Consider the following 22,672-nt stretch of genomic DNA (forward strand, 5'->3'; position numbering starts at 1 on the left):
GCAACTCTCAGGTGGGGGAGAAGAGAGGTCTTCTGAGCAGCCCCGCCCTCAGCTTCCCCTGACGCAGGTGGGTCAGGAAGGGACAGTGGGTAGGATATTAGCCAGGCAAACTGTTTCCTCTGACAGCCGGAAATAGGCCTCAGGCCTGCCCACCTGCCTCTAGCCTCAACTGAGCTCAGGGATTCGGGAGAGGGGGGCACAGGGAGCCCCCAGGTGGTTCCTTTCTAGTCTCAGTTTTTCAGTTCCTGGGAATAATCACTATTGTTTCAACCTTGTACATTTCATAGATGACATCATCCTCTACCCAGGCTTTTCTTGCTTAAGATCTGATTAGGTTAAAGGTGACTCCCCCTTCATACTGAAAGGGGAGATGAAGTGCCAAAAGAAGGGATTCTCTCAGTGTAACAAGAGGAGGGAAGGAGGGTGGGAAGCTGAGAGAGATGAGAGGCAAAAAGAGGGTGACCCAGAGACAGAGAAGAGGTGGATGAGGGGCAGAGATGTTTTTGAATGGGTTAGATGGTACAAATGGTGAAAAGGCTTGGCTGCTAATTGAAAAGCTAGAGCTCAAAGGTCCACACAGAAAGACCTGGTGATCTACTTTTGAATGAAATTGGCCAATGAGAACCCTATGAAGCTCAGTTTTACTCTGAGATAAGTGGGGTCACTGTGAGCCAGAGTGGAATGGACAGCAGCTGCTTGGTGAGGGTAGGGGATTGTGATTCAAAGAATGAGTCTGGATTGCACTCCCCCCACCTGGAGCTAGCCCCTCCCCTTCTCATCTCTGAGGGTCCCAGGAGTCTTTGTGTGTTTGGAGTGGGGGTAGCATCCCTGCCACAGGGGACCCCAACAGGGGGTAGGATTTTCTAAGCTAGGCTCAGCCCTGACCTTTCCAAGTCAATTATGAAGCGGATAGATCCTGCCCTTCACTGTTTCCTCTCCCCACCCCTTTTCTGGAACACCTGCTAGGGTTTGTTTGAGCCTAAGGTGTTGGGAGGTGTTCTGGAAAGGAGATGGTGAGATCCTGCCCTGTGGGGTGGGCTGGCCAGTGCTGAAGACAAACAGTGTGGAACATCTGTTTATCCTCTGGTCTCAGCAAAGCTTCTGGAATGGCTTTAGCCCACAGTCATTATTGAGGTCTTCTGCTCCTGTAAAGATTTACAGGTTCGCTATGAGTTGGAACCGACTCCACGGCACACAGCCACCAGCCACCAACACTGTATGTCCTGGTGTGGCGCTGTGGGCTAATGCATCAGAATGCAAAGTCATTTGAACCGCAAGGTCGGTGGTTCAAGCTCACCAGCTGTTCCTCAGAAACCCTATACAGGGTCACTATGGGTCGGAATCGACTCGATGGCACTTAACAACAACAACTGTATGTCAGACCTGTTCTGAGTGCTGGCGATAAGGCGATAAGTTTTATTAGTTTCCTAGGGTGCTATGGAGTCCTGGTGTGGCACTGTAGGCTAAATAAGCATGGGATCGAATGGTCAGTTGGAACCACAAGGTCTGTGGTTCAAACTCACCAATTGCTCCTCAGAAAACCCTATACAGGGTTGCTAGAGCAAAGTTGTTGTTAAGTGCCTTGGAGTCTATTCCGACTCATCACGACCCTGTACAGGGTTTCCGAGGCTATACATCTTTATGGGAGCAGAAAGCCCCTTGAATTGGTTCCAACTCATAGCCACCCTGTATAGGGATTCCAAGGAGCGGCTGGTGGGTTTGAACTGCCAACCTTGTGTTTAACAGTCCACTGATTATCCTAAGTACCATGTCCCCCTTTTCCTGCTTACTTCTCTCTCCTTTTATCTTTGTCAGAGAAAGGATGTTGCAAGCCACACTTTTGGGAAACTCCCTTGCATCAGGGTTGTGATGGGATTATGAACACTACAGACCACCTCTCATGCTCTTGTGATCATAGTGGATCCCATCATGGGGAACTGTCATGCTACATCATTCCCTAACTGCCAAGCCACTGAGAATCACGACTTAGCCAAGTTGACACGTGCTTTTTTGGGGGGGTGGGGGGGTGGACACATTCAATCTGTGACAGGGTTCCTCTATGAGGAAGTAAAGAGGTAACAGAGGTAACTGTAAGAAGGCCTGGAGGAACAACATTCCAGGCAGAGGGAACAAGTGCAAAGGTTTTGAGGCCAGAAGGATGGTCAGTTGAGCTTGCTGAGGTGGGAGAAAAGAGATGAGGCTAGGAAAAGGAGGTGGGCATAAAGTCTGAATAGTTGCCTGCCCTTGTTGCTTGGGGGAAGGAATGTGGATTTTCCTCAAATTGCACACACACACAAAAAGAGTGGAGTTTCAAGCAGAGAAGTGATGTGGGGCTGATCCCCACATTTTAAAAGATCTTGAGATGCAGGGAAAGAGTCGGAGGAAGCCAGAATAGCAGCCTCGGAAGCAGTGTAACGAAGTACAACAGAACACTGTTTGGTCCTGTACCTTCCTCACACTTCTTCCTGTGTTTGAGCTCAGTGTTAAGCCACCTCATCAGAAGTCTTCCTCTTTTTCACTGGCCCTCTACTTTGTTGTTGTTAAGTGCCGTTGAGTCGGATCTGACCCATAGCGACCCTAAACCCTATACAGGGTTTCCAAGGAGCAACTGGTGAGCTTGAACCGCCAACCTTGCAGTTCAAACGGCTTTGCAGTCTGGTGCATTAACCCACAGTGCCACACCAGGACTCCGGCCCTCTACTTTGCCAAGCATTATGTCCTTCTCCAGGGACTGTTTCCCTCCTGATTGAATGTCCAAAGTGTGTGAGATGAAGTCTTCTGAGAGGACAATCGTGGCAGTCTGTGCTATATCTAATAGTCTTTGCTAACACCATAATTCAAAGGCATCAATTCTTCTTCCATCATCCTTCTTCATTGTCCAGCTTTCAAATGTATATGAAGTGATGGAACTATCTCAAAATATTTTAAGAGGTCTTTTTTTTTTTTTGCCCATTTGCCCAATGCAGTAAATGTATGTAGTTTGAGTTCTTGACTGCTGCTTCCATGACTGTTGATTGTGGATCCAAGTAAAATGAAATCCCTGACAACTTCAGTATTTTCTTTATCACGATGTTGCTTACTGGTCCAGTTGTGAGGACTTTCTTTATGGCGAGGTATAATCTATATGGATCTTCATCAGTATTTCAAGTCTCCTTCCCTTCCAGCAAGGAAGGTTGTATCATCTGCATATATCACAGGTTGTTAATGAGTGTTTCTCTAATTCTGATGCCACATTCTTCTTCATATAGTTCACCTTATCGGATTCTCTGCTCAGCAGGCAGACTGAATAAGTGTGGTGAAAAGATACATTTCCTGACTTTAAACTATGCAATATCCCCTTCTTTTAGTCTAAAAATGGCCTCTTGGTCTATTTAGAGGTTCTGCATGAGTGCAATTGAAGTGTTCTGGAATCCCTATTCTTCAAAATGTTATTCATCATTTGTTATGCTCCACATAGTTGAACACTTTTGCATAGTCAACTAAACACAAACAACAACTTTCTGGTATTCTCTGGTTTTAGCTGATACCCATCTGACGTCAACAATGAGGTCCCTGCTTCCACCAACCACCAGACAGTCTGTCAGTTGGTGGTGTGTGTTGCTCTGATAATTGCAGCTATGCCATTGGTCTTGCAAATACCAGCAGGGCCATTCATGGGGGTTTACAGAAAATCTGCAAAATCCAAAACCCATGGAAGTCAGAAATTTATCAGAGAAGGAAAATTCTATTATTTTCCACTAAAAAGAACTAGAAAAATGGTTAAGACTGTGCCCTGTGATAGACATTTCAAAATGTGAGACTAGAAAACCAGGGCAGTCTTAGTGAGCTTCAGCTTTCACAGGTTTGATCATGTACTGGAGGGAGAACCAGCAGGCCTTGTCCCTGGAAAGGCACTCAGGCATCTGAGAGCTTCCTGTTGACCTCCTGTGTTACCTAGGGCTCATCTCCTTACCTTCTTTGGACCACATTTTCCTCAACTGTCCAATGGGCTCAACCAGGGGAGTTCAAGCCCATCTTGGGGATTCTTCAGAGGTGACCCTGCTTCATTTCATCTTTCCCCTTCCCCCAGTTATGATCTTGTTTAAAATCAGTTTTGCAACCAGAAAAATCAAACATGTGCAAACCCCTAAATAGGTCTGACTCTGGTTCAGGACCTTGATCTTCTGCTTTTTAGAGCTAACGATGGTCAGAGACTTGTCTGTCACTGTCCATTGTCTTTTACTGCTCTACCCAGGACCAAAGGCAGTGACAGGCTCAAGGTCATCTATGGAAGAAGTCAGAGGGAGGAAGGAAAAGGCAGTTAAAGGAGAGTTCCCGAGAAAGTGGATAGCTGAACTTGACCCCAGGACTTCCTCTTGTTCCCTTGGCTTTGACCTAATTCCTCCTCCCATCCCATCACCTGACCCCCTGCAGCTGCCTTTTCCAGGATCTGCGGTCAGTCTGCAGCCCTTGTCTGTCTAGTTATTCTTGGATGAAATGGAAGCACTCATTGGAGAAAAGAGGGGAGAGGTGAGTTTTCCTTTCTGCTCTTCAGGACCTTGGACAGGTCTACTAACTGGGTGGTGCCTCAGTTTTGTCCAGGGCTTCTAACTGAACCAGTTCATTCATTGGACCTCCTGCTGAAAATTTGCCTTTCCACTCCAGTTGGACTCCACATTTTAACAAGATCCTCAGGTGATTCTTAACAGATTCCTTCTGGTTCAAGCTAAGGTTGTATTGTTTGTGAATTAGGGAAAGTAACACTAGGTTCTTAGAAATGTAATGAGTTAATACTTATACAAGTGCTGAGGACTAGTTTAACCAGTTGCCATAAAGTGAGTTCTGTCTCACTGTGAACCCATAAGTGTCAAAGTAGAACCATAGGGCTTTTTTTCAGCAATAGGTTGCCAGGCTTTTCTTCCGAGTGGACTTAAACCTACAAGCATTCAGTTACCAGCTGCCAGCTGTCAAAATTGATTCTGACAACCCCTGTGTGTTTCAGAGTAGAATTGTGCTCCGTAGAATTTTCAAGGGTTGTGACCTTTTAGAACTAGATTCCCAGGTCTTTTGTCCTAGGTGCCTCTGAGTGGATTCAAACCATCAAGCCTGACCATTTGTGTCCCTTGTTGTTGTTGTTATTTCTAGGTGCCATCGAGTCAGTACCGACTCATAGCAACCCTGTGTACAACAGAACAAAATACTGCCAGGTCCTGAGCCAATCTCACAATTGTTGCCATGCTTGAGCCCACTGATGCTGCCATTTTGCCAATCTATCTCACTGGGGGTCTTCCTCTTTTTCTCTGACCCTCCACTTTACCAAACATAATATTCTTCTCCAGTGACTGGTCCCTCCTGACAATATGTCTGAAGTATGAGAGATGAAGCTTGGCCATCCTGGACTCCAAGGAGCACTCTGGATGCACTTCTTCCAACACAGATCTGTTGGGTTTTTTGGCAGCCCGTGGCACTTTCAGTATTCTCCTCCAACACCATAACTCAAATGCATCAATTCTTCTGCAGTCTTCCTTATTCACTGTCCAGCTTTCACATGCATATGATGTTATTGAAAATACCATGGCTTGGGTCAGGCACACCTTAGCCCTCAAGCTGACCTCTTTGCTCTTCAACACTTTAAAAAGTTCCTGTGCAGCAGATTTGCCTAATGCAATACGTCATTTGATTTCTTGACTGCTGCTTCCATGAGTGTTGATAGTTGATCCAAGAAGAATGAAGTCCTTGACAACTTCAATCTTTTCTCCATTGATAAGAATGTTGTTTTTTGGTCCAGTGGTGAGGATTTTTGTTTTCTTTACATGAGATGCAATCCATACTGAAGGCTGGAGTCTATGATCTTCATCAGTAAGTACTTTAAGTCCTCTTCACTATTAGCAAGCAAAGTTTATCATCTGCATACCGCAGGTTGTTAATGAGTCTTCCTCCAATCCTGATGCCACATTTTTCTTCATATAAACTAGCTTCTCAGATTATTTGCTCAGCATACAGGTTGAATAAATATAGTGAAAGAATACAACCCTGTGGCACACCTTTCTTAATTTTAAACCATTCAGTGTTCCCATGTTCTGTTGGAACAACTGTCTCTTGCACAGATTCCTCATGAGCTCAATTAAGTGTTCAGGAATATTCATACTTGGCAATGTTGCCCATAGCTTGTCATGATCCACACAATTGAAAGCCTTTACATAGTCAATAAAGCACAGGTAAACATCTTTATGGTGTTCTCTGCTTTCAGCCAAGATCCATCGGACATCAGCAATGCTCTCCCTTGTGCCATAGTCTCTTCTGAATGTGGCTTGAACCTCTGGAAGTTCTCTGTCAATGGATGCTTGTAGCCATTTCTGTATTACTTTTAGTAAAACTTAACTCACATGGGCTATCAAAGAGATTGTCTGATGATTTCCACATTCCTTTGGGTCACCTCTCTTTGGAATGGGCACAAATATGGATCTCTTCCAATCAGTTGGCCAGATAGTTGTCTTCCAAATTTCTTGGTAGAGATGAGTGAGTGCCTCCTGTGCTGCCTCACTTTCCTGAAAGATTTCAATTTTTATTACATCAGTTCCTGATGCCTTGTTCTTTGCTAATTCTTTCAATGTACTTTGGACTTCCTCCTTCAGTATCATTGTCTTTTGATCATATGCTACCTCTTGAAACAGCTGAATATCAACCATTTCCTTTTGGTACAGTGACTCTGTGTATTCCTTCCATCTTCTCTTGATGCTTTCTGCATCGTTCAATAATTTGCCCAGAGAATCCTTCAATAATGAAAGTGGAGGCTTGAATTTTTTTCTTCAGTTCCCCCAGCTTGAGAAATGCTGAGTGTGTTCTTCCTTTTTGTGTCCCTAGGTGATATAAATACTTTGCACTTCATTACTGTCATAATTAACTAGTGTACCTATAACATGCGTACCATGAGTGGGTGGCTTTAACCAACAGAAATTTATTTTCTCACAGTTTGTTGTTGTTGTTAGGTGCCATCAAGTAAGTTCAGACTCCTAGTTACCCCATACGCTGCCCAGTCCTGTACCTTCCTCACAACTGTTGTTATATTTGAGTCTATTTTTGCTGCCACTGTGTCAATCCATCTTGTTGGAGGTCTTCCTTTTTTTTTTGCTGACCCTCTATTGTGCCAAGCATGATGTCCTTCTCTGGGGACTAGTTCTTCCTGGCAACATGCCCAAAGTATGAGAGGCAAAGTCTCACCAAACTCGCTCCTAAGGAACACTCTGGCTGTACCTCTTCCAAGACAGATTTGTTTATTCTTCTGGCAGTCCATATTTCTTTGCCAACACCGTAATTGAAATGAATCAGTTCTTCTAAGATCATCCTTATTCGTGTCCAACTTTCACATGTATGTAGGCTGACGGAAAGTACCATGATTTGGGTCAAGCACACCTTAGGCATTAGACTGACATCTTTGCTCTGGAACACTTTGAAGAGGTCTTTTGCAGCTGATTTGCCCAATGCAGTACATCCTTCGATTTCTTTATTTTTAAACTTTTGATTGTGGATGGAGTGAAGGTTTACAGAACAGGTCATCAGTTCCACATTCAGTAAATCATATACTTCATTTCATTACAATAATTGCAGTGCCTACCATGTACCATCAGTTAAAGTATTTACCTTTAATCACTTTAACTCTTTTTAACTTTTTATTGTGAACTGAGTGAAGGTTTACAGAGCAAATCGTCAGTTTTACATTCAGCAAACCATATACTTTGCTTCATTACAATGACTGCAATTCTCACCATGTACCATCAGTTGACAATATTTACCTCTATTCCCTTTAACTCTTGCATTCCTCCCTGTGTCTCCTGCTACCATCGTTTACCAACCTCCCTCTTGTATATTGCTTCCTTATCACCCAAGTTAACATATATCTACCCTCTACCCCTCCCAGATGTGGTGGGAGGGAAGGGAAAATTATTCACAGGGTAGAGTGTAGACACATGATAAGTTGGGTGATAGGAAAAGCAATATACATAGTTGATTTTTTTCTTCAGTTTTTATTATGAACTGAGTGATAGTTTACATAGGAGAACATCGGTTTTACACCCTCATTTTATTGCAATGATTATAATCTCCTCTATGCATCATCATTCAACAGTATTTGCTTCCATTCCCTGTTTGTTTTTTTCCTTTTTTTTGAGGGGAGAGGGGGATGTACACAGAAACACTCAGGAATATAGAATAATTTAAACAACCAAAGGGCACATTCTGCAAGCCTGCCTCCTGGCCACCAGCACTCAGTCCCTCTCTTTCCATGAGTCCAGAGTCCTCAGCTGCTCCCTCTCTCCATGTCCCCATCTCTGGTGTTGCTGCTTCTCTGGTTAGGGTCCTACATTCTGCTTGTGCTCTTCTCTCTTGATGGTCCTAGGGTCCTCTGTTTCTAGATTGTAACATTAACTCCCCTGTTTTTGTTACAGAACTTCTGTGTTTAGTTATGACAGTTGCAATTAGTCATGATAACAATTGAATCATAAGAATCTTATCCCCATCTCTTTTCACCAGACCCACCTAAACAAGATGAAAATTACTCAGTGGGGACTCTACCTCCCCCTCCACACACACTCTCTTAAACTAAACTCCCTATTGCATCTGTTGATTTCTTTGATTGCTCCTCTCGTGAGCATTGATTGTGGAACTGTGCAAATTGAAGTCTTTGACAACTTCAATCTTTTCTCCATTTATCATGATGTTATTTATTGGTCCAGTTGTGAGGATTTTTGTTTTCTTTATGTTGAGGTTCAACCTATACTGAAGTCTGTGGTCTTTGATCTTAATCAGCAAATATTTCAAGTCTTCTTTGCTTTCAGGTTGTGTTATCTGCATGTCACAGGTTGTTAATGACTTTTCTTCCAATCCTGGTGCCCATTCTTCTACATATAATCCATATTCTCAGATTATTTGTTCAGCATGCACAATGAATAAATATGATGCACACAGTTCCTGATTTTAAATTATACAGTGTCCCTTGCTCTGTTCGAGTGACTGCCTTTTGGTCTATATACAGGTTCCACATGAGCACGACTCAGCGTTCTGGAATACTCACTCTTCACAATGTTATCCATAGTTTGTTGTGCTCCACATAGTCAAATGCCTTTGCATAGTTAATAAAGCACAGGTAAACATCTTTCTAGTACTCTCTGCTTTCAGCCAGGATCCATTTGACGTCAGCAATGGCATACCTAGTTCCACTTCCTCTTCTGAATACTGCTTGAATTTCTGGCAGCTCCCTGTCAATAGATTGCTACAATAGTTTTTAAAATTATTTTTGGCAAAATTTTACTTGCACGTGATATTAATGATTTTGTTTGATAATTACCACATTCCATTGGGTCACCTTTCTTTGGAATGGACACAAATATGGATTTCTTTCAATCAGTTGGTCTGGTAGCTGTCTTCCACATTTCTTGGCATAGACGAGTGAGTGCCTCCAGTGCTGTATCAGTTTGTTGAAACATTTCAGTTTGTATTTCATCTATTCCTATTGTTGTTAAGTGTCGTTGAATCAATTGTGACTCATAGCGACCCTGTATAGGATTTCCGAGGAGTGGCTGGTAGATTTGAACCCTTAACTTGTGGTTAATAGTTTAGTGCTTATCTTATAGTGCCATACCAGTATTCCAAACTGTCAAGCACCTCCTTTGAATCTTGTTTTTCACCAATGCTTTTAGAGCTTGGACTTCTTCCTTCGATACCATCGGTTCTTGATCAGATGCTACCTATTGAGATGCTCGAACATCAACCAGTTCTTTCTGGTACAGTGACTCGGTTATTCCTTCCATCATTCACTATTGTGTCCATAAAATCCTTCAATATTGCAACCTGAGACTTGAATTTTTTTTCTTCAGTTCTTTCGGCTTGAGAAATGCTCTTACCTTTTTTGGTGGTCTAACTCCAAGTCTTTGCACATTTCATTATAATATTTGACTTTGTCTTCTTGAGGTGCTTTGTTAAAATTTCTGTTTAGGTTGTTAATTCATCATTTCTTCTCATTGCTTTTGCTTCTCAGTGCTGAAGAGCAAGTTTCAGAGTCTCTTCTGTCATCCACTTTGAATGACCTTTTGCTTTCTTTATGTATGATGTTCTTGATGCCATCCCACAACTCTTCTGGTTAGGGGTCATTAATGTCTAATGCATCAAATCTATTCTTGAGATAGTCTCTAAATTCATGCGGGAATATACTCACCTGAATTTCTCATTTAGGAACCTAGAAATCTGAATTCAGGGTTCTGGCGTTAGTGGAAAGCTTTCTCTCTGGCAGCTCTGGAGAAAGGCTCTTCTCTCTTTGAGCTTTTGCTCCTGGGTGATCTTCATGTGGTTTGGCATCTCTTTTCCTGCTCGCTTGTTTAATCTCTTTTACATCTCAAGAGAGATTGACTTGATAGATTATACATTAATTAATGAAAAATGACAGAAAGGAAAAAAAAAGAGAGAGATTAACTCAAGATATACCCTATATTAATCCTGCTTCCTGGTGTGGCGCTGTGGGCTAATGCATCAGACTGCAAAGTCGTTTGAACTGCAAAGTCGGTGGTTCTAGCTCACCAACTGCTCCTTGGAAACCCTATACAGGGTCGCTATGGGTCAGAATCTACTTGATTGCACTTAACAACAACAACAATTCTGTTTCATTCGCATAACAAAGAAAACCCATTTCCAAATGGGATTATAACCAACCGAACACCTAGGTATTAGGATTTAAAGTATATTTTTTGTGGAGGACACACTTCAACCCACAACAGCTACTAACCACATGGCGGTTCTAACTGCTCAATGTACTTGGATAAGCGTGCTTGGTTTTTGTTAGTTACCACTGAGCCGACTCTGATTCTGTGTGCACAGTAGAACTGCTCGGTAGGGTTTTCAAGGCTGTGACCTTTAGAAGAAGATTGCCAGGTCTGTCTTCCTAGGCACCTCAGGATGGAGTCACCCTTTTGTTTAGTGTTGAGTACTTACTGTTTACACTACCTAGGAACTCCCTGCAATCATTGAAAACCCTCTGGAGCCCACTATTGGTGGGAATGTAAAATGGTACAGCCTTCATGGAAAACAATGTGTAGGTTCCTCAAAAAATGAAAAATACAACAGCCGTTCTTGTTAAGTGCTGTGGAGTTGGTTCAGACTCATAGTGACCCTGTATAGGGTTTCCAAAGAGTGGCAGATGCATTTGAATCACCAACCTCGTGGTTAGCAGTCCAATGCTAACCAGGACTCCAGCAATTGCATTGCTAGGTATACCCCCAAATTCCATCCTAGTTATACATACACCCAAAAAACTTGAAAGCAGAGACTCAAACAGAGATTTGTTCATTGCAGCACTATCCATCCAAAAGGTGGTTACAAATGCCCTTCATCAGATGCATACATAAAATATAGTACATAATACAATGGACTACTCAGCCAGAAGAAACAAAGTATTGATACATGCTACAATATGCATGGAAATTGAAGACATTATGCTAAGTGAAATAAGTTAATCACAAAAGGGCAAATACTATATGATCTCACTTACATAAAAAGGCAAGAAAAGAAAAATGTATAGAGCCTGTATTCATGGATACCAGTTTCAGGGACTCTTGGTATGGCACTGTAGGATAAGCATTGGACTGCTAACCATAAGGTTGGTGGTTCGAACCCACCAGCTGCTCCTTGGAAACTCTATACAGGGTCACTATGAGTCAGAACTGACTACACAGCACTTAGAGACAACAGTTTCAGAGAGGAACCCGATTGGCACACTGGTTAAGTACTCAGCTGCAAACTGATAGGTTAGCAATACCAACTCACCAGCTGATTCATGGGAGACAGCTGTGGTAGCGTGCTCCCGTAACCACTGTTGTTATTAAGTGCTTCAAGTCGGTTCTGATTCATAGCGACCCTATGTAGATAGGGTTTTCATGCAGTGGCTGGTGGGTTTGAACTGCTGACCTTGTGGTTCAAACCGACCGTGAACCACAGTAGGACTCCCTTGTAAGGATTCTGTTGTTGTTATTATGTGCTGTGGAGTTGGTTCTGACTAACAGCGACCCTGTACAGGGTTTCTGAGGCTGTAAATCTTTACAAGATCAGAAAGCCTCATCTTTCTCCCACGGAACAGCTGGTAGTTGCGAACTGCTGACTGTGAGATTAGCAGCCCGATTCGTAACCACTATACTATGTAAGGATTGTTGTTGTTGTTAAGTACTGTGGAATTGGTTCCGACTCATAGTGACCCTGCACAGGGTTTCCGAGGCCGCAAATCTTTACGGGAGCAGACTGTCTCATCTTTATTCCGCGGAACCTCTGGTAGTTTCGAACCGCCGACCTTGAGGTTCGCAGCCCGATTGGTAACTACAGCCTTGGAAATCCTATAGACAGCTCTCCGCCCTATAGAGACACTCTGAGTTAGAATGGGCTCTATAGCAGTGGGTTTGGTTTTGTTTGCGGGGGGTGGGGGGGGAGGGCACCAGGGACAAGAGGGAGGGGAAATTCACAGTCATGGGAATGTAAGGGTAGTTACACCACTGATTATTGTACTTGCTGTCGATGGACTGCACACCTGTAAAAACTTGAATTGGCAGGGGGGGAAAACACACTCACGATGGAATACAGTTCTACTCTGATACCCATGAGGCTGCCTCAAACATTTGAGTTGGCTTGATGGCAGCAGGTTGACTGTTATTACTGTCATCATCATCAGTGTTAAGAATGGGATCCCCTTGGTTAGAGTGGGAGGTTGTACCTAGTCCCTGTTCTGTCACTGCCTTGCTGTGTGTCCTTGAGAATAACCCAACCTCTCTGGACCTCTGTCTATGAAATGACAGGGTTAGACTAGTCCAGTGAACCCCAGAACATGATATTGTTGCTGATGTTCCATGGCTCGTGGAAGAATTTTCTAAACTCTGAGTTGGATGATCATTTCGATGTCAACTAGGGAAAATGTACCCTGCATCTCCCATCTGGGTTTTCAGAAAGCTGTTGCCCAAAGAAGGTGTTCAGCTGCCTATTTGGGGTGTCATTTAATACAGATTCCCCTCACCGCTCTCTTCTCTCCCCACAGGCTCCGCGAAGTGAAGTCTACTTTGACCTGGGCTGTGTGGGGTGGGGCCACTTGATCCCAGCTCCCCAGCCCCCACAGGGACCAAGCTGGAGCCCAGCCCTGTTCTTCACTCCTTCCTGTGATCTAGCCCTTACTCACCTCCTTCCTGTTTCTCAAAAACCCTTCCCATATTCCCTATACTGAGCCCCTCCCTTGCTGACCCCTCATGGGACACCTCTTTTTGCTCAGTCTTCTCCTCCATTTCTCTATTTACTTACTTCTTACTGGATACTCCATAGCCCTACCCACATTGTCGGGGCTTTTGTTTAATACTCCCCAACTTTAGCCTGTCTTATCTCCATATGGTTCTGTATAGTTCCAGTTGCATCTAGAACATTCCCTTCCACCATTACTCCAACCTGGGCACACTCATTTCTTAGCTCTTCCACAAACACCTCCTTCTCAACCCAGGCCTACTGATACCTTTATCTCCTTTATAGACAACCCCCCCTTGGGCATTTTTTGTGTTACCTCACCACTCCCTGGGTGTACTGTGATTGGATCGCTAAATAACTTTCCTGACCAATCTTTTTATTAATCCTACCACCTTACTTCATCCCTCTTCTTTCTTCTCCTTGACCTCTCTCCTGCTTGCCCACGGTTTAGGTTCAAAGTCAAACTCACCTCCTCCCTGGGGCCTGCTTCCTGCTATGTCCTCCTGAGCCTCCAAGGAGGGGGCTCAGGGGGCCGATGGCCTCCCGTCCCCGGCGCCCCCACCGCCCCTGTGGGCTAGGGGAAGTACCTCAACAATGGGCAACAACAGCACATGGGAGGGCTGCCACGTGGACTCTCGCGTGGACCACCTCTTCCCGCCCTCTCTCTATATCTTCGTCATTGGCATCGGGCTGCCTACCAACTGTCTGGCCCTGTGGGCGGCCTACCGCCAGGTGCGGCAGCGCAACGAGTTGGGCGTCTACCTAATGAACCTCAGCATCGCCGACCTGCTGTACATCTGCACGCTGCCCCTGTGGGTGGACTACTTCCTGCACCATGACAACTGGATCCACGGTCCCGGCTCCTGCAAGCTCTTCGGGTTTGTCTTCTACACCAACATCTACATCAGCATCGCCTTCCTCTGCTGCATCTCTGTGGACCGCTATCTGGCTGTGGCCCACCCACTGCGCTTTGCCCGCCTGCGCCGCGTCAAGACAGCGGTGGCTGTCAGCTCGGTGGTCTGGGCCACGGAGCTGGGTGCCAATTCGGCGCCCCTGTTCCATGATGAGCTCTTCCGCGACCGCTACAACCACACCTTCTGCTTCGAGAAGTTTCCCATGGAGGGCTGGGTGGCCTGGATGAACCTCTACCGGGTCTTTGTGGGATTCCTCTTCCCCTGGGGCCTCATGCTGCTGTCTTACCGCGGCATCCTGCGTGCCGTGCGGGGCAGCGTGTCCACAGAGCGCCAGGAGAAGGTCAAGATCAAGCGCTTGGCGCTCAGCCTTATAGCCATTGTGCTGGTCTGCTTTGCGCCTTACCATGTGCTCTTGCTCTCACGCAGCGCTGTCTACCTGGGCAACCCCTGGGACTGTGGTTTCGAGGTGCGTGTCTTCTCTGCCTACCACAGTTCGCTGGCCTTCACCAGCCTCAACTGCGTGGCTGACCCTATCCTATACTGTCTTGTCAATGAGGGTGCCCGCAGCGATGTGGCCAAGGCCCTGCATAATCTACTTCGCTTCTTGGCCAGCAACAAGCCCCAGGAGATGGCCAATGCCTCGCTCACCCTGGAGACCCCACTCTCGTCCAAGAGACACAGTGTAGCCAAGGCTGTGGCATCTGGCTGGGCAGTGGCTCCGCCTTCCCAGGGGGACCAGGTGCAGCTGAAGATGCTGCCACCCCCAGGACTATGAGTCCCAGGGGTTCAGAGCCTAGACAAATCCCATGGTTGGCCCCTTCCCATGCTATGTGTATGCAAAGTGTATGTAAATAAGGGTGTGTTCATGTAAGAATATAAGATCCTAGGAAAAGAATGAGGTTGGTGTTACTGGCTAACCATGTTTTTTGGAAATGACTATCCCATGGTGTCCTAACAATTCAGTCTCAGTGTGCTTGACCCTGTGTCAGATGGTACTAGGGGACAGACTGGTGATCAAGACAGCCCTGTCCCTCAGTCCAGTGAGGAGGGGTAGACTCGTCACAAGAGTGGTCAGGACTTGGACAGGGGCTGGGATAGTCCAAGGGGCCACCTGCCCAAGTCTGCATATCTGGGAGGGCTTCCTGGGTGAGGGGATGAGTAAATTAAGTCAGATGTTTGGATTCCATTAAATCAGGATAAAATAGAAGAACGTTAGGCTTATTTCCAAGGAGAGCATAGAAGTCTGCAACACAATGGGAAGGTGGAAGGACATGGTCGCTGAGTGTAGAGGGCTGAGTTTTGTCTGTGGGAAGCTGCCAGATGTATAGTGAAGAGAGATCAAAAGACAGCAATACTGAATCTTGAGAGAAAGGGCATTCTCCAAGTAAGTCAGGATGGAAAGGGAGAAGGTCACAGTTCGAGTGAAGGGCAATCAGGGCAGACTGCCTGGAGGACAGCTGAACAGGGCTGACTTGACTTGGAAAGGAAACTCAGGAGAAAGAGTAAACATATTTATTTATTCATTCAACAGACTTCTGTTTGGGACAAGTACTTACTGTCTGTCTGGTCCTGTGCTGAGAGGGGCTAGGGACACAGTATGACCAAGACAGCCCGGTCCTGCTGTCTTTGTTATCTAGTGCTGCTATGACAGATATATTACAAGGGATGACTTTAACAAACAGAAATTGATTTTCTCACCGTTTATGAGACTAGAATTCTGAATTCAAGGCGCTGGCTCTGTCGCCTCTTTAGGAAGGTCCTTGTCTCTTTCAGCTCCTCTTTCTGGGTGATTTTCATGGAACTTAGTATCTCTCTTCCTCCAATTCTACTTATTTGCTCCTTCTGTAATATCTTTTTTATATCAAAAGAGATTAATTTAAAATATACCTTATACTAATTCTGTCTCATTAACATCACAAAGACAATTCATTTCCAAATGGGATTATAACCACAGTTATGTTGTTGTTGTTATGTGCCGTGAAGTCGGTTCTGACTCATAGCGACCCTGCATAGGGTTTCCTTTACGGGAGCACAATGCCTCATCTTTCTCCCATGGAACAGCTGGTAGTTTCGAACTGTTGACCATGAGATTAGCAGCCCGATTCATAACCACTACACCACCAGAACTCCTTAACTACAGGTATAGAGGTTAGGATTTACAACACATATTTTCTGGGGGCACAATTCAATCCATAACATTCCACTCTTTGGCCTGCAAAAATTCACATCCTTCCCACATGTAAAACACATTCACCCCATCACATCATTCCAAAAGTCTTAATCCAAGTCCAAAATCTCCTCTTTAAAATCATGTAAATCAAGTATGACTGAGGCAGTAGGCATATTCTAGCCTGCAGCAAATTTCTTCTTCATCTATACACCTGCAAAATCGAGAATGCAAGCTATCTGTTTCCAAAGTACAAAGTACGATGGTGGATATAGCACAATGTAGACACTTCCATTACAAATGGGAGACAGTAGAAGGAAAGAAAAGCGAACAGGCACCAAACTAGCTGCAGAAACCATGTGGGGGCCATGTCTGACTTCCTCTGGCTTCACAAGGAGGAAAGCGAATCAAATTCAACATCATCCCAAGACTGATTCCTATGAAGTGGAGGTCAGACATGCGTTCACCCTACAATCAATCTTCTTGACCTTATTCTGACACCATCCATTCCTTCCACAGCTTCACTCTCAGCTTCACATCTGGGTTCGCTAATCCATTGCAATGGCCACACACAACTCATAACAACACTCAGAATTAGGGGGTTTATTAGCGAAATGAACAGGGTACAATTCAGGATCACAGAAACTCAGGACGTAGCAGTTCTCCAGTCAGGAATGCCTCGTGTTCGGCCAAACTGCAGGTATGCCTCACTCTTGTCTTTGGCCTCTCAGCCATGTGGTCCTTTGGCCTTTGCCCTGTTCGGGCAAGTATTGTCAAGCTCGTTTAGCCATCTGTGTATGTCCAAAAGACACATTCTGCAAACCAGCCTCCTGTCTGTAGGCATTTAGCTTTACTCTGGAAGCCCATAGCTGCTCTGTCTGTCCACGCCACCACCTCTGCCACCACCTCTGTTGCCTCTGCTTTTCTAGGTTCGGATCTCACACTCCACTCATGCTCTTCTTTCTTGACGGTCCTGGTATATCCATCCCTGCTTCTGAAATGGCTCCTTTTAAACCTAGCAGGATGGCAAAAACGAACCAATCCCAGTCTAAGAGTCCTATACACCCTTATTTGCATGGTTCCTACTCAATCACTTGGTGGGAAGTAAGAAGTAAATTCTAAGTACCACACAAGTTAAAAAAACAACAGCAGCAGACCCGTTTATATTAGCTCCCAAATCTATTACTATGGAGTCAATTGTGACCCACCAGGGCAGACTAGGACTGTGCTTAACCACTCTGCCCCCAGGACTCTTCTCTTTTACTCTTGTTCTTGAGTGTCATGGAGTGGATCCCAACTCAAAGTGACCCTGTACAGGCTTTCCGAGGAGTGGAATTTGTATGGTTATGCACACTGATGGTTTTGAACTGCCAACCTTGTGGCCAGCAGTCCAATCCTTATCCTACAGTGTCACATGAGAACCCCCCACTTAAAACTCTTCCAGTCTGTACCCATTACTCAATTTCAAAACAACTTGTACATTCTAGGTATCTGGTAGGATAGCATCCCACTCTTCCAGTACCGAATTCTTACTTACCTAGTGCTGCCGAAACAAATAACACGACAAGGTGTCTTTAACCAATAGAAAGATCTTTTCTCCCTGCTTAGGAGGCTAGAAGTCTGAATTCAGAAAACTAGGGAAGGTTTGCTGTCTTGGTCAACTTTCAGGGAAGGCCCGTGTCTCTTTTGAACTTCTGTTTGTGGGTGAGCTTCATGACTTGGCAACTCTCTTTGCCCATCTCTGTTTCTTTGCTTGTTTGTTTGATTTCTTTTATATCTAAAAAGAGACTGACTAAGGCACACCCTACACATATCCCCCTCTCATTAGCATAAAAGAAACACCACTCATTTCTAAATGGGATCACAACCATGGATACTCTTTCCCATTGTCACAAGGTCGACTTATTCCCACTCATAGCCACCCTTATGGTCAATTCTAAGAATATAAATCTTCCAGCAGTAGACAGCCTCATCTTTCTCTGAAGGAGTGGCTGGTGGGTTTGAACTGCTAACCTTGCAGTTAGCAGCCCAACGCTTAACCCACAGCACCACCATAGATATGTTGTTAAGTGCCGTCGAGTCAGTTCCGACCCATAGCGACCCTGTCTAGGGTTTCCGAAGAGCAGCTGGTGAGCCGACCTTGCAGTTCAAACAGCTTTGCAGTCTGGTGTATTAACCCACAGCGCCACACTGGGTCCGAATTTGCAACACATAAAGATGACAGTTTAAGGACCAAGGTGTGCCTGACCCAAGCCATGGTATTTCCAATAACCTCATAAGCATGCAAAAGCTGGACAGTGAATAAGGAAGACTGTAGAAGAATTGATGCCTTTGAGTTGTGGTGTTGGAGGAGAATACTGAAAGTGCCATGGGCTACCAAAAGAACCAACAGATCTGTATTGGAAGAAGTGCAGCCAGAGTGCTCCTTGGAGGCCAGGATGGCCAAACTTAATTTCTCATACTTTAGACATATTGTCAGGAGGGACCAGTCGCTGGAGAAGAATATCATGTTTGGTAAAGTGGAGGGTCAGAGAAAAAGAGGACCCCCAGCGAGATGGATTGGCAAAGTGGCAGCATCAGTGGGCTCAAGCGTGGCAACAATTGTGAGGTTGGCCTAGGACCGGGCAGTGTTTCATTCTGTTGTACATAGGGTCGCTATGAGTTGGTACTGACTCAATGGCACCTAACAACAACAACATTTTCAGGGGGACACACAGATCACAATAAACAAGTAAATAAAAGAAAAACAATGTTTGGAATTGGTTAGTGCAATGAAGTAAAATAAAGCCAGTTGAGGGGACAGAGTGATCTGGATAAGGAGAATATGCTAAAGGAGGTGACAATTAACAGAGGACATGAGTGCAAAGACATGAAGGAGGAAAGGGATCAGCCATGTGATTATTGGGCAAGGAGCATTCCAGGCAGAGGGAATAGTAGGTGCAAAGACACTGAGGTTGGAGGGACAGCAAGTGGCTGGAGCAGTGGGGTTGGGGCAGGGAAGAGGAATGGGAGAGGAGAACATTGGGACACAGGGGATGGGATAGACCATGTGGGGACTAGTAAGTCTCTGCCTTTTATTCTGAGAATAAATGAGACCCCCGGTGGGGATCTGAGGAAAGGCAGGTTCTAACTTAACTTTAAAAAAATATATATATGAAACTTATTTGACGTTTTGTTGTGGTTGAGAATATACACATACTAGTACATACAGCAATTCAATTCAACCATTTCTACATGCCCAGTTCAGTGACATTCTTCAAGCAGTATGACCATCTTTACCCTCCGTTTCTGGATTGTTCCTCTCCCATAAACATAAACTCACGACCTGTCCCTAAAGCTTCATTGCTGTTGTCAATTTGATCTCAGAGAGTTCTTTTTTCTCAAAGAACACAACACTCCTGGCTGATTTAACTTTCAACAGGATCCCACTGAGTGGGAACAGAATATGGGAAGTCAGGGCAGGGCCCAGAGTGGAGTCCATTGTGATAGTCCAGCAGGGAATGCTGGGGGCTGGACCAAGGTGATGCTGGCGATGTGAACAAGCAGCCCATCCGTAATCACTTTGGAATTTATCTTGAAGGAATACTATGAGGGAGGAAACATAGGGCCTGTGAAATTGTGCAACTAAACCCCTCACCCATCATGGGGAAAAGGGTGGCAAAAAGCCAGGGCCTGAGTTGGAAGGACCTCTGGGAATGCCTCAGGCCCTATTCCAATGTGGTCACCAGAGAGGCCAAGTGACTAGCCCAAGGTCACACAGCCTGTGAGTCAGCTCTGGGGCCATTCTACGTTCCCAATTTCCTCCCCAACTCTGCCTCTGTTCCCACGCTTCAGGATGGCCAGGGCTGCCTGCCCTGGCAGATGGTGACCCCTCCCTCCCTTGACCCCCAAGGGGTCACCAGGAATGGTCATCCTTCACAACCAGCCTGGAGTCGGGTGAGGAAGCCTGCAGAACTAGACAGGCTTCCCTGTTTTCTGGTAAATTTCCTTCCTCCCTCCCTTCCCATGGGTGTGTAAACAGGCTCCAAGCTCCTGAAGAGATGATGTGAGTCCCCCCATCCCCCACTTACCCCAGAAGTTTCCAGAAGAGGTTCCTGGAAACCCCTCTCAGAGAAAGGAAGAGGAGGGAGGAGGGGAATGGGAGAAAAAAAATACAATTAATGAGCAAAGTGGTTTTGTAGGGGGCAAGAAGAGGAGGAAGGGAGGGCACTGAGATGCAGGAAATGGGGGGAGCAGGGTGTTGAGGGGAGTGGAGAGAGGAAGGCCTAGAATTTGGGGGTGCCTAGTGGTCTTCTCACCCCTTCCCACCACCATGAAGCTACTGGGATGGAAGTGTTGGGGACCCAAACCTTTTGAATAGCCCCCTTGGAAAAGTCAAAGTGAATTCTGGACATTTCTTCTTGTTGGATACCACTGAATTAATTCTGGCTCGTAGTGACCCTATATGACAGAGCAGAATTGTCCCACAATGCTTCCTAGGCTGAACTCTTTATGGGAGCGGATCCGATCGCTAGCTAGGTCTTTTCTCCTGAGGAGCCACTGGGTGGATTTGAGCCACCAACCTTTCGATGATTAACCTTATGCTTAATTGTGCCACCAGCATTTCCATTCAATCAATGCATATTTTTGGAGCACCTATTTTGTCAAGCACTGTTCTAGGAGCTGAGGAATCAGCAGTGTACAGCATAAAACATAATGTGCAAGTTTGGGGGTTTCCTAGACCCGCCTCAACTTTATCATAGGGGACCTCAGCCTCCTCATTAGGTCCTTAGACGCCAGGCTAATACCCCAAGGGTCAGGAGGAAACCCTGGACTGAGTCTCAAGAGATCCCAGCTCAACTCCACCCTAATTATGTCTGGTGCAAAATTTTGGATAAATGCTTTTCATCCTCTGTTCTCAGTTAAATGTAAAATGGGGAGAAGTCACTCAGTTCAGAATGGATTGACATTCTCAGTCATTTCTAATAGCTGGAATTACACAAATCAGCACCATCATTACACATGGAGAAATTGAAGTCCAGGAACTACACAAAGGACACTGTGAAGCAGGGTTGATGTTAAAGTTACCCCTGAAGTCTCTGAACATTTGTTTGCTCCCACACCCCGCTCCTCCGCCTCTCCTAGACTCCATTACCCATCAGCACTCCACTACGCAGCGATGCCTCTCAATTCCTTCTTGATTTTGTTGATATGATTTTGCGCCCCGCTGGGTGAGGGAGGACAGTCTGGGACATGTCCTTAAACTCCCTCCTAAAGGAGGGAACCAGCTCCCTGGGGCCCTCAGCCTGTAGTGGAGGAAGTGAGGCTGCTTGAGAACAGGATGGTATTATTAGCTAAAGAGCCACCTTCTGACCCCACTGCAGGCTGGGAAACATTGTGCCAGCCCCGTTCCCTCTCTGGGTCTCAGTTTCCTTGTCAGTTTCTGGAGGAAGCATTGGATTAGCTGCTTATAGAGGAGGAATGCACTTTCATGCTGGAGTTTGGCAATAATGATAATATGAGGCCTGGTGGAACAGGGGTTAAACACTCAGCTGTTAACAGATAGGTCGGTGGTTTGAACCCACTTTCCCTTCTGCAGGAGAAAATGTGACAATTTGTTCCCATAAAGATTCATTGTGGTTAAAGTGCCATCGAGTCAGTCCCAACTTATAGCGACCCTGTATAGAGTTTCCGAGGCTATAAATCGTTGAGGGAGCAGAAAGCCTCATCTTCTGTGGAGTGGCTGGTGGGCTTGAACTGCTGACCCTGCGGTTTGCAGTCCACTGTTATCCTACAGAGCCACTGCACTCCCCTATAAAAATTACAGTCTTGGAAACACTATGGAGCATTTCTAGTCTGTCTTATATGATCCCTATGAGTTGGAATCTATTTGATGGTAACAATATTAATACTTGTACAGTAATGGCAAGATTCCATCCCACGTGCTTTTCTGACAGACGTAATGCTTGATAAAGCAGAGTCTCAGTGAGAAAGAGGAAGACTGGCATGGCGATGGACTGACACAGTGGCTGCAACAGCGGGTTCACAAATAGCAATGATTGTGAGGAGGGGGCAGGACCAGGCAGAGTTTCCTTCTGGTGGACACGGGATTGCTACGAATTGGAATTGAATCCATGGCACCAAGCAACAACACTGAGTGCTTGCCATGTGCCTGTTGTCAGGTGCCATCAAGTTGGAACCGACTCATAGCGACCCCATGCACAGCAGAACGAAACAATGTCCGATCTTGGGCCAACCTCACTATCACTGCCACACTTGACGCCATCAATGATGCCACCTGGCTGATCCATCTCGTTGGGGGTCTTCCTCTTTGTCTCTGACCCTCCACCTTACCCAGCATGACATCCTTCTCCAG

General features: G+C 45.5%; 1 protein-coding gene across 1 annotated transcript; it reads left to right on the forward strand.

Moving 5' to 3' along the window:
* Positions 1-13,702: 13,702 nt before the first annotated feature.
* On the forward strand, positions 13,703-14,935 carry GPR4 (G protein-coupled receptor 4). The gene has a single exon (XM_006871331.1). The coding sequence runs from the start codon at positions 13,831-13,833 to the stop codon at positions 14,923-14,925; it is 1,095 nt and encodes a 364-aa protein (XP_006871393.1). The 5' UTR covers positions 13,703-13,830; the 3' UTR covers positions 14,926-14,935.
* Positions 14,936-22,672: the final 7,737 nt, after the last annotated feature.

Source organism: Chrysochloris asiatica, unplaced genomic scaffold (genome assembly GCF_000296735.1).
Source record: "Chrysochloris asiatica unplaced genomic scaffold, ChrAsi1.0 scaffold00168, whole genome shotgun sequence".
NCBI lineage: Eukaryota > Metazoa > Chordata > Mammalia > Afrosoricida > Chrysochloridae > Chrysochloris > Chrysochloris asiatica.

Excerpts from the sequence above, each read along its gene's own strand:
- GPR4 (XM_006871331.1), top strand. The coding sequence starts at position 13,831 with ATGGGCAACAACAGCACATGGGAGGGCTGCCACGTGGACTCTCGCGTG.